Below are 17680 nucleotides of genomic sequence, written 5' to 3' on the forward strand. Positions count from 1 at the left end.
ACACTATTTGATGTTTAATAAGTTATTTACAGATGACTTTAAACACCATAGTCTGAATATCGATCTTATTTTGGATGTTGTTGACAAAAATGTGTGCCGCCTGCCCGCGTCATGATTATTTACGCAGGACCCGGATGAACACATGTACTAGAAAAAATTATTATACAAGTGTATCTGTAGGCCTAGTGGGCAACCCATCACCATCACACGTCTAAGCATGTGATGAATGTCAAATACTATATGTCATGAGACTATGTACCACTATGTATTTACGTTAAAATGCCATCATTTCAAAATGGATTCAAACCAAATAACTATTCTTGCCTAGATATTATGCATGCCTACCAATGCAGAATTTCAGATGTGATCAGATTTCAATCAAAAACGTATCAGCAAAGATCATAAGGTAGCCTAAACACCTTAAAAGAAGCAACCAACTGTCACACAGTATTGCATTAGTAGGCCCTACACTTGAATTACATTGTCCTGAAGCATGAGGTGTGAAAACATCATGTGGATGATGATTGTGTGAAACAATTACAAACTGTAGGAGTTTTTATTCATGAGACAGGGGATGGGTGGGTAGTTGGATGAGGAAACATGCAGTTTGCATAGCTAGACACTAGATTGTAATATGCAATAACCATTTTTAGTAGCATACATTACGCTGCGTATAGTATAGTTGATAATCATTTGATGAAGGAAAAGTTCAATGACAACATGACTGTGTGAACTTTGAATATGTAAAATAATAAGGGAATTTCTTTATAGTAGCCTAAGTCTTACTAGTCTGGAAATGTATGGTGAGACTAGATCTTTGACATAATGATAGAGGTTTGCAAACTGAGCACCAGGGTTCAGTGTTGCTCCAGGGATAAGCAGCACACAACTTCATCACAAAATGTACCAACAATACTCTCCTCAATCAAGTTAAAATCAAATCAATGTAATTTGTCACATACACAGTTTACAGCAGGTGGGAAAGGTGCAGTGAAATGCTTATGTGCTAGATCTTCAACACTGCAGTACATCAGTCAATAATAACAATAAAAAGAGTCAAGTAAAAAATAACAAGTAATAGAAGCGGTAGTATGCATTGTAATAATAGACTGTATAGAAATATAAAGTGGGTAGTAGTGTCTTGGTCACGCAGTAGAATAAATAGTATATAATAGAACATCAGGGTTGACTGTTGTGTGTGTGTGTGTGTGTGTGTGTGTGTGTGTGTGTGTGTGTGTGTGTGTGTGTGTGTGTGTGTGTGTGTGTGTGTGTGTGTGTGTGTGTGTGTGTGTGTGTGTGTGTGTGTGTGTGTGTGTTCAATCCCACAGATGTCAACAGTGCCCCATATCAGGACCAATTAAAGTTAGATGAGAAATAGTCTATGTTCCAATTATGTCTCTTTCCTCCCAAAATGTGCACTTGTTTACTTACCCTCGCTGATTTGAAAGGAAATGACTGGTATAAGAAATATGGTGGAACATTTGCCTGGCTACGCTTTCACATCGCTACGGCCAAGTGACACTTCTCCACGATAAGTCTGGATTTGCCTCCCTCCCCGCCGATTTTTAGAATGCAAAGACATTCTGCCCGTTCTTATTGGTCCCAGAAACCTAATAGCATCAAAGACAGTACAGTATGAAGATAGGCTAAAACTGCTTCTCCAATAGAAATCCCCGATCACACTTGTAGGTGATGTCATGGCGACGTTGGCTAGCTAAGGTCATGGGTAGAAACACATCATCGTGTCTAACGGTCGCCTCACGTCGAACTGCGCATGTGCAGGCCATCAAATCAAATGCTCTCCTTTGATATAAAGTTATTTTTTACAAAAAATTAAAATGTGTCAGTTTGTCACTCATGAGGTTGGAGTAATAACAACTTCAACTACTTAAGACATTGCCTGGAGTCTAGGTTGTGCCTTTAAATTTGGAAAAAATTAACAAATAAGGAAACATTTTTCACTTCTCTCATTGACTTCTCAAACCCCGGGCTGGTCTGTTTGGTTTCGCAAGCGATCCTGGAATTCTCACAATCGTGGGCCTCTTGGTTTAGAAACTCTGTGATGATGTTGTCAACTTTGACACTTTGATTGGTTAGATTTGTTAGAGATGATCCAATCGCTGATTAATTTGTTTTGTACAACGCCCCTCATTTTGAAGTCGCACAAATGACTTCTAGGATGGCAGTTTCAGACTGAATGTATGTAGCAATCGATAGAGCAGCAGAGTTAAATTCAGGGTGAGTCATCGGACAAGTGGAACATCCCACTAGCCCATGCATCAACCAATCCAATGCTTTTACATTTGTGGGAATTTAGACTTCAGGAGATAGGTGATATTAAGATGCGCCCAAAGCTATCTATGGCATAGGGCTATCAATCAGCTCAGGGACATTTTCTGTTGTTACACATGTTGACATTCATAATATATTATGTACAGTGTAACCAACCTCTCTCGCTCTCTCTCTTTCTCCCTCTCTCATACATGCAGTTTGTGTGTGCCTGTAAAATTATAATTTTCAGCCTGTCTAAGGCTCTATCCACACACATGCGCGTGCGCATACACACACGCACACACACACACACACAGTCAATCAAATGCTGCATCTTTAGCATTTGATGCAGTATAACGTGCGACCTTGACAAAGAATGCAGATGTCTTCCTATCAATGAGCTCTAGCTATCTCCATGTAAGGGACGCAGACCACAGAGAGGGGATACATTATGCATGTCATCCATTATTAATAGTCTTGAGTCATGTTACCATCATTACTGGCAGAAAAAAATGTGTAAGGGACTTTACTATCCATAGCATGACACATTTGCTGCACTATGTGGATAACCACATTATCCAGTTTATCCAGTCCATTAGAATCAGACCATTAGCAATGATGTTTGACATGTTCAAATTACAGAAAATAAAATAACTGTGGTGTTCCTCTGCCCAGGCTTTGCTGATGCATGCCAGATTTTACAACGCTTGGAAAGGTATTTAGGTATAAAATACCCACATCATATATTATAGCAATCTGTCAGTCAATGACACAATCGATGAAGTAGCGCGCAACCATTGGTTAATGCAGGGGAACTCGACCATAGCTTACCTTATGAAGTTATATTTTCCAATATAAGCTAACAATTAAATAAAGAATATTACATTAAAAATAATTCTATAGGTATTTAATATTCACTTCTCCTATGGGCTGTACATTGAACTGAGTAGCCTAATCTAAATTAATAGATGGAGGCGGTCCTAATTCAAAAACTCAGTTTTCCCGAGAGGTTATTGGCCGTTTAAAGCGCTCTATTCTCCATAGCCCCGCCTCCATCTATCAGGCTCTTACTGCGTAAAATACAGACCACTGTAGCTGCACGATGTGCTACGATGCAACGACTTTGAAGTTTTAGTTTGGACTGGGGAATAGCAAGTTGGTGTTTTTTCAATGAAGGCAACAGGATAAAGGTTTAATCTTCAGAATACATTGCACTAGGGCTTTAATTGCATTCATTTAATTTTATTAGGCGACGTTTTGTGCCATTAATTCCAAAGCCCTCTTTACAGTATGAGGTGCAGTTATGGCAAGGAGTAGTAATAAGTCAGTTACGAGGACCCTGGAGGATTTGACGCTTGATTCGGGTTATGGTGGAGCAGCGGACTCCTTCAGGTCTTCCAGTGCTTCACTGTGCTGTTCCGAGGCACATATACCGTATGCGCATGGGGCGAATTTCTGGCATTTAACCGACTCCATGCACAGTCGCCACAACAGCCTAGACACTGTCAACACCGTCCTGGTCGAAGACGCCGAGAACCTGGAGTGCTTCGGACAGTGCGCTAAACTACCCGAGCTAGAGGACGTGCCATGGAGCCTCGGGGAAGTAGAGAGCGCACTAAACAAGGACGAAGAGTTGAGACTGGGGGTCGTGTCACAGGAGATCCTGGCTAGGCTCTCGGTCCTCATCAGCCGTGCGCTCGTGAGGGTCGCGAAGGAAGCGCAGCGCCTGAGTTTGCGCTATGCCAAATGCACCAAATATGAGATTCAAAGTGCAGTTAAGGTTGTCATGTCTTGGTCTGTCTCTGTGAACTGCATCACAGCGGCACTCAGTGCATTGTCCATGTACAACATGAGCACTGAGGACAAGTTCAGCCGCGGAAAGTCGCTCCGGTGCGGACTAATTTTTAACGTGGGGAAGTTCTTCAGGTGGATGGTGGACAGCCGGGTTGCGGTGAGGATCCACGAGCACGCGGCCATCTACCTGACAGGGTGCATGGAGAGTCTTTTCCGAGAGGTGTACGCGCGGGCACTGCGCAGCGCACTCGTGGAAAAAGATAACGGGATCCCTAAGTTCACAGTCGAGTCCCTCGAACAGGCCATCAACAACGACTCGGAGTTATGGGGGTTCCTGCAGCAATATCAACACCTCATTTGTGGGAAGAATGCGAGTGGTAAGTTGTGTACCTATTAATTAAGTTCTGTGACGCATCAACCTTGCGCGTAATTTTAACGTATTATTTGTTATTGTGCCAAAAACAGTGAAGTGATATCACCGGCTGTAATATAGTCATTATCAAGTTAGCAGTTCACTCTCGCATACAACATTTGCGTTGGACAGGGGTGGAGGGATAACATGACCTCACATATGAATTATGTATTTGTTCCCGTGTCTGTCTGACGTGTCAGGATCATCCTGGGTAACCTCATTGTTGAGTAACTGTATTCAAATGTTCTATGCTGACGTACAAGCATAGAGGGGCCCCAACAGACACTGACGTTACATGCTTTCGCAATGGCTGTTTCTCAACAACAACAACAAAAAAATCTAATTTCAACATAAGCTCTTGCATTCAGACTTCTCCATTGGTCTTCCATGCTGCAATATATTTCATCAGTTGTAATCTAATGTAATAATAACCTAATGTAATAACAGGCTTTATTACATCTGTGATATATGCATTCAAAGTGCTTCTGTGGCTCCATACTTCAACAAGGTTATGTAATACAGAGCCCCAGGGCAAGTGTTATCATGGGTTATTCTGAGTGATGTGAATGGGACTGAGTTGAAGACAGAGGAGAGGACCCTACTGATGCTGTTTTAAAGAGAGCTAAGGGGTAGGAGAAAGAGCACAGTTCAAATGGCTCCATGTACTGCCAATGGTCCTTAGCACATCATCACACCCATTGCAATTGTGACAAGTGGAGACCTCAAATGCACTGTGCCTAACTGTAGAAGGTTATGTAGCCTACCTAACAGCATTCTCATTTCCAATGTGTAACGATATTTAACATATCTGAGTGATGGTTGACCTTTTAACCGAATGCTAACCGGAACCCCTCATATTGTTCCAGCCATTCTCTCTCTGCCTAGTAGGAGTAATTGAGGTGATTATTCCAGTATTATGGTAATGTTGGCCTCTCTCTTAGACTCAGTATGCATATCTTTATACCATCTCTACTGCTACAAGAGCTATTTTCCTTCGCTGGTGATTTTCATAAACAGAACTCCAAATCCATTGTGGTGATTAAATCTCCCTGTTTCTTTTGCATTTAGTATGACTCCCCCTCCCTGTCCCCACCCACCGCTCCCCTCTTCATCCATGCCCTCCTCCCCTTCTCTCTAAAGCCATAGAGTGGTCCCCTGTGCTGGCAGAGTGGGCTCCTTGGTCAGAGAGAGGGTATTTGTCCTGCAAGTTAGAGTGTATTTGTTATAGGGACCAGAGTTCTTCCTGACCATGCAATCTGATCAGGGAAAACTCTTGGCCTTATAGCCTATCTCAGAGGCCCTTGTCAGGTCGTGTGGTCAGTAAATACTACTAGAACCTAGTTTTAATTAACATCTTACTATTAAAATGTCCAAGATCAAGACAGCAGCATGTTATAGCAAAAGAAAAACAGCTGCCATTCATTGGAAAGAGCTATTATAAAGATATATTATTTTATAATCCTCTACATTTCCCACTTTCCAGTGTGAAATAAAGTCGTATTGATGAAGTGTATGTGGTAAGCATTTCATGTCATGGGAGCCATTGGAACACCACAGGGACCATTACCCCTACCATCAACACCACCACAGGGACCATTACCCCTACCATCACCACCACAGGGACCATCACCACCACCACAGGGACCATTATCCCTACCATCACCACCACCACAGGGACCATTACCCCTACCATCACCACCACCACAGGGACCATTACCCCTACCATCACCACAACCACAGGGACCATTACCCCTACCATCACCACAACCATAGGGACCATTACCCCTACCATCACCACCACAGGGACCATTACCCCTACCATCACCACCACCACAGGGACCATTACCCCTACCATCACCACCACCACAGGGACCATTACCCCTACCACACCCTACTTCTACTTACACAACTACTATCCTACTATCCTAACTATCCTATTCCTTCCCCCTGTTCTCACGTTTACTGAGCTACTACCCACTGGGCACAGACGATAGTTCAGAGTTAGTTTTCAAAAAAAATGTCACCATGTAATTGGATTTAGGTTGCGTGAAAAAAAGACAATGCCCTCATGTTGATGACTTTCTGCAAATCCAATAGGTTTTGCCCAGTGGGTAGCTGTTCTCCATTGGCACATCAGGCATATGGCAACCCTGGCTCTCCCCTCCGACCAGCCTGGTCTCATAGACTAAACATAACATAGTAAATGTAAATCCGGGACACTCAAATTAGTATGATATGTTATGTTTGGTATGTTTACATAAGACAGGTTAGTTAAGGCAAAAATGACTAGGGTGGTTGTTCGGGGTGGATGGGTAGTTGTATAAAACAAACGTCTAGCAACCCAAAGGTTGTGTGTTTGAATCTCATCACGGATTTGAGCTAATTAGAAACTTTGAAACTACTTACAATTTTTTCTACTTTGCGACTACTTAGCATGTTAGCTAACCCTTCCCCTAACCTTACCCCTTTAACTTAACTCCTAACCTTAACCCTAACCTTAACCCCTAGCCTAGCTAGCGTTAGCTACTTAGTTAACTTTAGCGTTAGCTGTCTAGATAACTAGCTAACGTTAGCCACAACAAATTGTAATTCGTAACATATCATACAAATTGCAGTTCATATCATATCATACGAAATGGATCGACATCCACAAATGAATACATACCAGGCGAAGTGTAACATATCCTACTAATTTGAGTGTCCCTGATTTACGTTGACAATGTTTTGTCTACCCCTGAGTCCACGTTGCTCCCACACACCTCAAGGGTTGATTTCAACAGATACTGCCTCTGTATTCTGCTTAGGTGTTGGGTTCCCCTCTCTGCCTTTGGTATCCTTTCAAATTGTTCTGAGAACATTAAGAAACGTTCTTCTATGGGAATTTCAGTACTTGAGCATAACGTTTCCTCAGTGGTGGAAAAAGTACCCAATTGTCATACTTGAATAAAAGAAAAGGTAACTTCATAAAAAAAATACTAAAGTAAAAGTGAAAATCACCCAGTAAATTACTACTTCAGTAAAAGTCTAAAAGTATTTGGTTTTATATCTACTTAAGTATCAAAAGTAAATGTAATTGATAAAATATGCTTAAGTATCAAAAGTAAAAATAAAAGTATAAATCATTTAAAATTCCTTACGTTAAACAAACCGGCACGATTGTCTTGTTTTTTAAATTTACGGATAGTGAGGGGCACACTCCAACACTCACACATCATTTACAAACTAAGAATTTGTGTTTAATGAGTCCGCCAGATCAGAGGCAGTAGGGATGACCAGGCATGTTCTCTTGACAAGTTCTCTAAAATGTGCAGTTTTGTCAAACAACACAATGCCACAGATGTCTCAAGATTTGAGGGAGCGTGCAATTGGCATGCTGACTGCAGGAATGTCCACCAGAGCTGTTGCCAGAAAATGAATGTTCATTTATTTACCATAAGCCACCTACAACGTTGTTTTAGAGAATTTGTCTTTACATCCAACCAGCCTCACAACCACAGACCACGTATAACCACACCAGCCCAGGACCTCCACATCCATCTTTTTCACCTGACTGCAGTTTGTCGTCGTAACCGAATTCAGTGAGCAAATGCTCACGTTCGATGCCACTGGCATGCTTGGGAAGTGTGCTCTTCATGGATGAATCCCAGTTTCAACTGTACTGGGCAGACGGCGTGTAGGGTGTCATGTGGGCGAGCGGTTTGGTGATGTCAACGTTGTGAACAGAGTGCCCCATGGTGACGGTGGGATTATGGTATGGGCAGGCATAAGCTACGGACAACGAACGTAATTGTATTTTATTGATAGCAATTTGAATGCACACAGATGCTGAGGCCCATTGTCGTGCCATTCATCCACCGCCATAACCTCATGTTTCAGCATGATAATGCATGGCCCCGTGTCGCAAGGATCTGTAAACAATTCCTAGAAGCTGAACATTTCTCAGTTCTTCCATGGCCTGCATACTCACCAGACATGTCACCCATTGAGCATATTTGGGATGCTCTGGATCGACATGTACGACAGCGTGTTCCAGTTCCCGCCAATATCCAGCAACTTCGCATAGCCATTAAAGAGCAGGGGGACAACATTCAACAGCCTGATCAACTCTATGCAAAGGAGATGTGTTGCATAGCATGAGGCAAATGGTAGTCACACCAGATACTGACTGGTTTTCTGATCCAAGCCCCTACCTTTTTTTAAAGTGATCTGTGACCAACAAATACATATCTGTATTCCCAGTCATGTGAAAACCAAAACTCTCTCTATCTTGTTAAGTGTGTTCAGGTGTGTTTGCCGCGCCCACTAATTGACCACACCTGATCTTAATGAGTGCTTGTTTCCTTTGAAATTAGGTCTGTTTAAAAATACTAAAATGAAGAGCTTTGTCTGCATAAAACAGGACACGCTAGCTCCATGCTGGTGGCACAGTGGACTGATTCCACAGATTGAGAATAGAAGTTTCTAGGTTTGAATGTTACTGTCACATTAAAACATTTGTGTCTTCCAAAGCTAAGGAAGTTGGTGGTCGGTCTGTGGCTGCCTAAGCTAAGGAAGTTAATTTCCAGATGCCCTATCTGTGCTGGGAGTAAAAATATAAGCTAGCAGTGTTATTAAAAGTCATTAAAACATTCAAAGAAAGTTTTAAGGAAGTTGTTCAAAAACCTAACCTAAAATTTCTAATCTCATATCGTTAATAAAACCTCCCAGGAAAACATTCAAGGAACCAGAGTAAAACGTTCTCAGAACCTCCCTGGTATGTATGTAGTTCTGTCCTTGAGCGCTTCTTGTCTGTTGATGTTCTGTATTATGTCATTCTGTATTTTGTTTCATGTTTGGTGTGGACCCCAGGAAGAGTAGCTGCTGCTTTTCCAACAGCTAATGGGGATCCTAATAAAATACCAAAAAATTCCAAATACTTGCAACCTAAAAATAAACTTTTCCAGAACAGGCAAAATCTTTACTTCTGTTCTCAGAACTTTTAAAAAACGTTCAGTGTTACCTGTCAGGAAGCATATAGCTTCCTTTCCACAACCAATGTGAAATCAAAAACATACGTTCCGACAACTTCCAAAGAACCAATTGTACTAGCTGGGATTTCTCTACAGTGCAAGTTAGACACATGAGGCTTATTTCATTTTAGACACAAGTAAATAAGATGTTTTATGACAGTTTAGTATGCTATGTCTGGGTGTGTTTCTCTATAGTCTATGGAGACTGCAGCTGTGAGAGAATGTGTAGGTTGAAGTTCCATTCAGGGCTGCTTTGTGCCTTATCCAGTATTTCCCTGTGAGATTGGTGCCTGTTGTCCACAGTATGACATGCGCTGTGGTAAGCATTGTGGTCCAACAGGAATGAGAGGGGTTTGCTATGGTACCCGACTATAGCAGACCCTGTAATGTCTGGGGCTGGGATATCTGTGGCATAGAAAAACACACACAAACCCACACACACACACACAGTCTTGTATAACTAATCTTGTGGGGACACAATTCAGTCCCATTCAAAATCCTATTTCCCCTAAACCTTAAAACCTAACCTTAACCCTAAACCTAACCCTAAAACTAACCCTAAACGTAATTCTAACACTAATTCTAACCTTAATCCTAAACCCCTTTGATCAAATGTTTGTTTGTTTGCTATTCTTGTGGGGACTTTGACGCGCACACACACACACACACACACACACACTCACACAAGCCCCTTGCTTAGAGAGCATCAATGGGTTTAATAATGAGTGTAGGCAATGTTAATGCTACATGGTACTGTGGTTTCACAGACATTTGAGGTGAGGAGGGATTTTTGCCAACTTTATTTCAGATGATCAAGCACTAAGACGTGATCAAAACCAGCCAACCCAGAACCCAAGGTGGAGATGGATTTAGTGTCTAAGGTTTATCTTTGACATTATTCATAGGCCATGGAGGATTTCTGAAAAACATTTAGCCGTCTCCCTTTCTCATACACTGCGTGATGACACATGCGGCTGGCAGACTGACATTAAGCACATTGCACTCTGTCTCAGTCAGAGTCTATGGGAGCCAGTGCAACTGCAGAGTCACTGTGCACCAGACAGATAGAAACTGAGCATCAGCAGCATTGTATCCAAGAAGACCTTAGTGTACAAAATATTAAGAACACCTGCTCTTTCCATGACATAGACTAACCAGGTGAATTCAGGTGAAAATGCCGCCGAATAAGAAGGAAGATGTTTTACGTGCCCCCAACCGTTTGTTTTTTTTTGTTTGTTTATTTGCTTTGTTTGTAACTTATTTTTTAACTTATTTTGTATGTAATGTTGCCGCTACCGTCTCTTATGACCGAAAATTATTTCTGGACATCAGGACTGCGAGAAAACAAGAATAACGCTCACCCAGAGGCGGCACTCCTAGTAGCCAGGGACTTTAATGCAGGAAAACTTAAATCCGTTTTACCAAATTTCTATCTGCATGTTAAATGTGCAACCAGAAGAAAAAAACTCTGGACCACCTTTACTCCACACACAGAGACACATACAAAGCTCTCCCTCGCCCTCCATTTGGCAAATCTGAACATAATTCTATCCTCCTGATTCCTGCTTACAGGCTAAAATTAAAGAAGAACGCACCAGTGACTAGATCAATAAAAAAGTGGTCAGATGAAATAGATGCTAAGCTACAGGATTGTTTTGCTAGCACAGACTGGAATATGTTCTGGGAATCCTCAGATGGCATTGAGGAGTATACCACTTCAGTCACTGGCTTCGTCAATAAGTGCACAGTGACCATAGCCCAACCAGAAGCCATGGATTACAGGCAACATCTGCACTGAGCTAAAGGCTAGAGCTGCCACTTTCAAGGAGCGGGACTCTAACCCGCAAGCTTATAAGAAATCCCGGTATGCCCTCCAATGAACCATCAAACAGGACTAAGATCGAGTCGTACTACACCGGCTCTGACACTCAATGGATGTGGCAGGGCTTGCAAACCATTACAGACTACAAAGGGAAGCACAGCCATGAGCTGCCCAGTGACACGAGCCTATCAGACGAGCTAAACTACTTCTATGCTCGCTTTGAGGCAAATAACACTGAAACATGCGTGAGATTTAAATTTAGACTTATTAGCAAAACCGTCTTTCAGGGAAACAAACTCTATACAACTTAACCTACGCTTAGACCTGTTAGAGGTTGTGCAATATAAAACAGCTGTTCCGGAAGACTGTGTGATCACGCTTTCCGCAGCCGATGTGAGTAAGACCTTTAAACAGGTCAACATTCACAAGGCCGCAGGGCCAGATGGATTACCAGGACGTGTACTGCAAGCATGCACTGACCAACTGGCAAGTGTCTTCACTGACATTTTCAGCCTCTCCTTGTCAAAGTTTGTAATACCAACATGTTTTAAGCAGACCACCATACTGCCTGTGCCCAAGAACACTAAGGTAACCTGCCTAAATGACTACCAACCCATAGCTTTGATGGCTCACATCAACACCATTATCCCAGTAATTCTAGACCCACTCCAATTTGCACACCGCCCCAACAGATCCACAGATGATGCAATCTCTATTGCACTCCACACTGCCCCTTCCCACCTGCACAAAGGAACACCTATGTGAGAGTGATATTCATTGACTACAGCTCTGCGTTCAACACCATAGTGCCCTCAAAGCTCATCAATAAGCTAAGGACCTGAGACTAAACACCTCCCTCTGCAACTGGATCCTGGACTTCCTGATGGGCAGGCCCCAGGTGGTAAGGGTAGGTAACAACACATCTGCCACGCTGATCCTCAACACAGAGGCCCCTCATGGGTGTGTGCTCAGTCCCCACCTGTAGTCCTTGTTCACTCACGACTGCAGGGCCAGGCACGACTCTAACACCATCATTAAGTTTGCCGATGACACAACAGTGGTAGGCCTGATCACTGACAGCGACGAGACAGCCTATAGGGAGGAGGTCAGAGACCTGGGCGTGTGGTGCCAGGACAGCCTCCTCTCCCTCAACGTGATCAAGACGACGGAGATGATTGTGGACTACAGGAAAAAGAGAACCGAGCACACCCCCATTCTCATTGACGGAGCCATAGTGGAGCAGTTTGAGAGTTTCAAGTTCCTTAGTGTCCACATCACCAACAAACTAACATGGTCCAATCACACCAAGACAGTCGTGAAGAGGGCACAACAAAACCTATTCCCCCTCAGGAGACTGAAAAGATTTGGCATGGGTCCTCAGATCCTCAAAAGGTTCTACAGCTGCACTATCGAGAGCATCCTGACTGGTTGCATCACTGCCTGGTATGGCAACTGCTCAGCCTCCAACCGCAAGGCGCTACAGAGGGTAGTGTGAATGACCCAGTACATCACTGGAGCCAAGCTTCCTGCCATCCAGGACCTCTATACCAGGCGGTGTCAGAGGAAGGCCCTAAAAATTGCCAAAGACTCCAGCCACCCTAGTCATAGACTGTTCTCTCTGCTACCGCATGGCAAGCGGTACAGGAGCACCAAGTCTATGTCCAATAGGCTTCTATAAACAGCTTCTACCCCCAAGCCATAAGACTCCTGAACACCTAATCAAATGGCTACCCAGACTATTTGCATTGACCCCCCCCCCCCCCCTTTTTACACCTATGCATAGTCACTTTAATAACTCTACATGCATGTACATATTACCTCAACTAACCGGTTCCCCCGCACATTGACTCTTTACCGGTACCCCCCCTGTATGTTGTCTTGCTATTGTTATTTTACTGCTGCTCTTTAATTAGTTGTTACTTTTATTTCTTATTCTTATCCATATTTTTTAAAACTGCATTTTTGGTTAGGGTCTCTTAAGAAAGCATATGTAATCAAATTGTTGTATTCGGCGCATGTGACTAATACAATTTGATTTGATTTGAACGCTATGATCCCATATTGATGTCACTTGATAAATTCACATCAGTATAGAGGAAAGGGAGGAGACAGGTTAAGGATTGTTAAGCCTTGAGACATTTGGGACATGGATTGTGTTTGTGTGTGTCATGACGTTGGCCTGTGGGTAGGTTTATGACAGTGATAAATACCTCTTTCCCCCTTTTTCCTCTCTCTACCCTACTAATGTTACATTTGCAAACCCTTGGTTAACATAGAGATTCTGGGAACATCCGAAGGTGGGGGGAAATTAACAATATTCTGGTAATCCGACCAATGGAACATATGCGGTGGTACTTAATGAATATGATGTCAGTTTGGTTGTCATCTGAGACATTCTCATCAATGATAAGATAACATAAATTATACAGTGGAAAAGCTACACATCAGAGTTATCGGATTCACATGGAATTGTTGTTCAATTTAAATGTTTGAATATGAAATTATTTGTGATGGGATGAAATGTGATTTTAGCTTCTAAAATGTGAGATTTGGGATTTCATAAGATAGGGCTCTGCTCAATCAGTGGCCCGCCCCTGTGAAGGGACATGGGCTATAAAACTTTTCAAACACGCCCTCCTCTCCCTTCCTATATAAGCCCTTGACGACAATATAACCTTCTGTTCTGAGAACTTGAGGATGACGGTCCTATGTCAGAATGGTTCAGATAATAACTACAGAACGAAGCCAACATCTGCGTGAGCTTTGGTTGTTAATGGTATGAACTTTGAACTCTTATTCACTACAGAAGTGATACCTCCTAGCCGTTGAGTTAGCAACAGCAGATGCAAACGAGGGTTAGGAAGGAACAGACAGAGTATCCCGTCTATCACCCAACAACGTTACTACAACTTATCCAATTGACAACCAGAGACATTCTTCAAAGGACTTGGTTGGGCCACACGGCCTTCCATCTACCACCAACCTACCGAAGCGCAGCTCAGAGTAAATATTTATTGCATTTTCCTTTTCCAAATGGGCGGTAATTTAGAATGCATAAGATACTGTATTTACGATAGCACAGCTTCTTCCCTTTGTTCCTCAGTCTTCCCGCTCTTTCACTCAAACCCAGCCCCTTTTCTTTTGTGTAACGAGCTGTCATATCTATTTCGCCCGCTAGGGACGTTTTCCTTTATGACGTAATTTGTAATCAAGTTATGAGTTAATTCTGTGTATGTGTAATTCTGTGTGATTAGTTAGGTATTTAGTAAATAAATAATTAAACCAAATGTATTGCTGATTCAACTTGTGAGCCAGGGTTCGTGCAGATAACCAAGAAATTACAACTTTCAGATGAGACTGAATTAAGATGATGATTAATATTGACTGCTATTGATGTAAAATATTACTAGGTCTTTCAGAGTTTATTCGGAAGATAACAGCTCTATAAATATAATTTTGTGGTGCCCGACTCTCTAGTTAATTACATTTACATGATTAGCTCAATCAGGTAATATTAATTATGGAGAAATTATTTTATAGAATAGCATGTCATATCACTTAATCCGGCATAGCCAACGACACGACATGTGCCTTTCAGAAGGTGAATGGGCAGGACAAAATATTTAACTGCCTTTGAACGGGGTATGGTAGTAGGTGCCAGGGGCACTGGTTTGCACTGGTTTGTTTCAAGAACTGCAATGCTGCTGGGTTTTTCACGCTCAACAGTTTCCCGTGTGTATCAAGAATGGTCCACCACCTAAAGGACATCCAGCCAATTTGACACAACTGTGGAAAGTGCTGGAGTCAACATGGGTCAGCATCCCTGTGGAATTCTATCAACACCTTGTAGAGTCCATACTCCGACAAATTGAGGCTGTTCTGGGGGCAAAAGCGGTAGTCGCAGCTCAATACTAGGAAGGTGTTCTTAATGTTTTTTACACTCAGTGTATAATCCTATGAAAAACCTGCAGTCTGCAGTGCTATACCAGCAAGCAAGTAAATGCAATAGGGAGACCACATTAGTTATCCTCCAGGGATTTGAAACATCGGAGGGCATCCTAGTAAAATTCTGACGTAGCCTCCCATTGATATCGCATTGATACCCATTGACTAATTTAGGATTCGACCCATAGTGAATGGCTCATGGTGTGTGGAAAATCTGGAGTTTTTTTAGAGAGGCTTTGGCATGATGAAGTAAACAACCGATCGGTACTTCTGAATATAGCTCGTGGGAGTCAGGGTCCACAAGTGGCAATGCCGATTAGTCAGACAAAGCTGTGCTGTCACACTCATTCTCTATAGACTTGCTGCTAGCGATTACTCCTGTAGCTTGGAGGCACAGTCTAGTTCTGCATGCAGACAGGTATTTTGGTTGAAAATGTGTTCTGCATAAAAATAAATGACATTAACTTACTTATATTATATCTTTTAAATGGAATATAGCCAACAATATAATTTTTTATGATATCATTTACTTTTACTACAATGCTGCTTTAGGCTTATTGTCAGTGACAATGTGTATTTCATCTTACTGTGAGGCCTGTAGGATTCACTCAGATATTGTGGCATGTTGGAGCAAGACTCTAGGTTTCTGCTCAATGATTCATGATAAGTGAACCATGAACAATGGTTCTCAGTAATGTTCGTACACACACACACACACACACACACACACACACACACACACACTCACACACAAACACTCTCTCTCGTATTTTCTTGGCTATATTTGTTTCTCTCAACAAATAGCAGATTTAGTCAGATAAGACCTCTAATCTGGTTAAAGATCAACATCAACAGAAAGGCTTCCAGGCAGAGTTGTGGACTCGAGCAACGTTCCCTCAAATTTTTCTCATCACTGAGCAAATTTTGCTGAGCGCAAACTTGAACATTGTGAAAATTCTGTGCAACTTCCAGCACGTGTTTACTGTGAACATTGAGTCTGTACCCGCTTTAGTTAGTTTTAATAGTGAACATGTAGGATACTGTGGCTATTAGATCATAATGTAGGCCTACCAGGGTCGCGTACCATCAAAAACAATGGAGAAAATGCATCCCATAACATTTTAACATGGAAATAGCTGTTCTATCATTCAGCCTACAGATGCAGCCAATGTGAGTTGTTCAATGTTTGCCTACATTCCATGAGACTTTTGAAAAAAAACATGCAGGGCTTGACATTAACCTGTTGATCCACTTGTCCTTCAGACAAGACGGTGACTGGAAATGTTGTGTTGTTTGATGCAAGAAACCACTTTGCAAAATATAATGCATTATTATTCCCATACCATTATTACAGATAATCAGATATATTAAGCTACCCTCTGCCTATTGGCTGCTTAGCTTATTCAAGCCTGTCTCAAAATACAACACTGCCACTTTAAGTCAAAAAAAGCTTTTTACCTGACCCGCTTTTCAAAGATGTCTAGAAATGTACACTTTGGTGCTCTTGTAGAAAGTAATCACTCCCCCATTGTTGACTACAGATTATCTATAACTAGGTTAATAACTCACTAACTAGCAAAGTATAAGAACAAAATGTGCACACGTGGCTACATGCATCTTTCGCTTTAATCTCAAAACAAGTACATCTACTCACGACTGCTCATACTGTAAGCACTGTCCAATTCAAAGTAAATGGCACAGATCCATATATGGCAATGGTCTATTTACATATAGGCCTATTTGCAGCTCTGATTGTTTATTCCGCACTGGTCTGTGTTGAGTATGGGCTGAGTAGTGCTTGTCAATGCAATATAATTCTACTTTGACGTGTTCTTCCTACAACAAAATATCTTGCATAGTTCGTTTTGTTTTGCTATGTTGCATTGAAAGTGGCTAATATTGCGTTGCTTTGATCACAATCACAAGTAAAGGGAAACGTTAATCGTGTAATCAGGGAAAACTTTAGAAGAGTGGTCACCAACCTGTTCTGAGTCAGCTTGACTTAAAAAGGTAAACATATGCACCATTAACCAATTAAAAACAGCACTGTAACAATGAGGTTTGTACAGTAATGTTACGGTTTTCTTCTGGTGAAAGAGGGGAGGACCAAAATGCAGCGTGGTTATGGTTGAACATCTTTAATAAAGATGATAACGTGAACAATGTACACATACAAAACAAGAAAACATGGAAAACCGAAACAGTCCTAACTGGTCCAAACACAGAGACAGGAAACAATCACCCACGAAATACCCAAAGAATATGGCTGCCTAAATATGGTTCCCAATCAGAGACAACGATAAACACCTGCCTCTGATTGAGAACCACTCTAGGCAACCATAGACTTTCCTAGACAACTCTACTAAACACAACCCCATAAATCTAATAAACCCCTAGACAAGACAAGACACATAAATCACCCATGTC

The 17680-nt window shown here is 42.0% G+C and overlaps 1 protein-coding gene and 1 long non-coding RNA gene across 3 annotated transcripts in view; one reads left to right on the forward strand and one right to left on the reverse strand.

Annotated features, from left to right (window-relative positions):
• Nucleotides 1–17680, reverse strand: part of LOC149985508 (uncharacterized) — a 182656-nt gene that overhangs the window by 161435 nt on the left and 3541 nt on the right. The gene's annotated exons all lie outside the window — the stretch shown is intronic.
• abtb3b (ankyrin repeat and BTB domain containing 3b) overlaps nt 3326–17680 on the forward strand; it is a 140873-nt gene continuing 126518 nt past the window's right edge. Inside the window, exon 1 of one of the 2 annotated variants that reach the window (XM_036977566.2) lies at nt 3326–4442. In XM_036977566.2, the coding sequence (XP_036833461.1) occupies nt 3575–4442 (868 nt within the window). In that variant the 5' untranslated portion in view covers nt 3326–3574. The remainder of the gene's footprint in view (nt 4443–17680) is intronic. The other variant, XM_036977555.2, reaches the window with a different exon arrangement.

Source organism: Oncorhynchus mykiss, chromosome 1 (assembly GCF_057628025.1).
Source record: "Oncorhynchus mykiss isolate SJ-2025 chromosome 1, ASM5762802v1, whole genome shotgun sequence".
Taxonomy (NCBI): domain Eukaryota; kingdom Metazoa; phylum Chordata; class Actinopteri; order Salmoniformes; family Salmonidae; genus Oncorhynchus; species Oncorhynchus mykiss.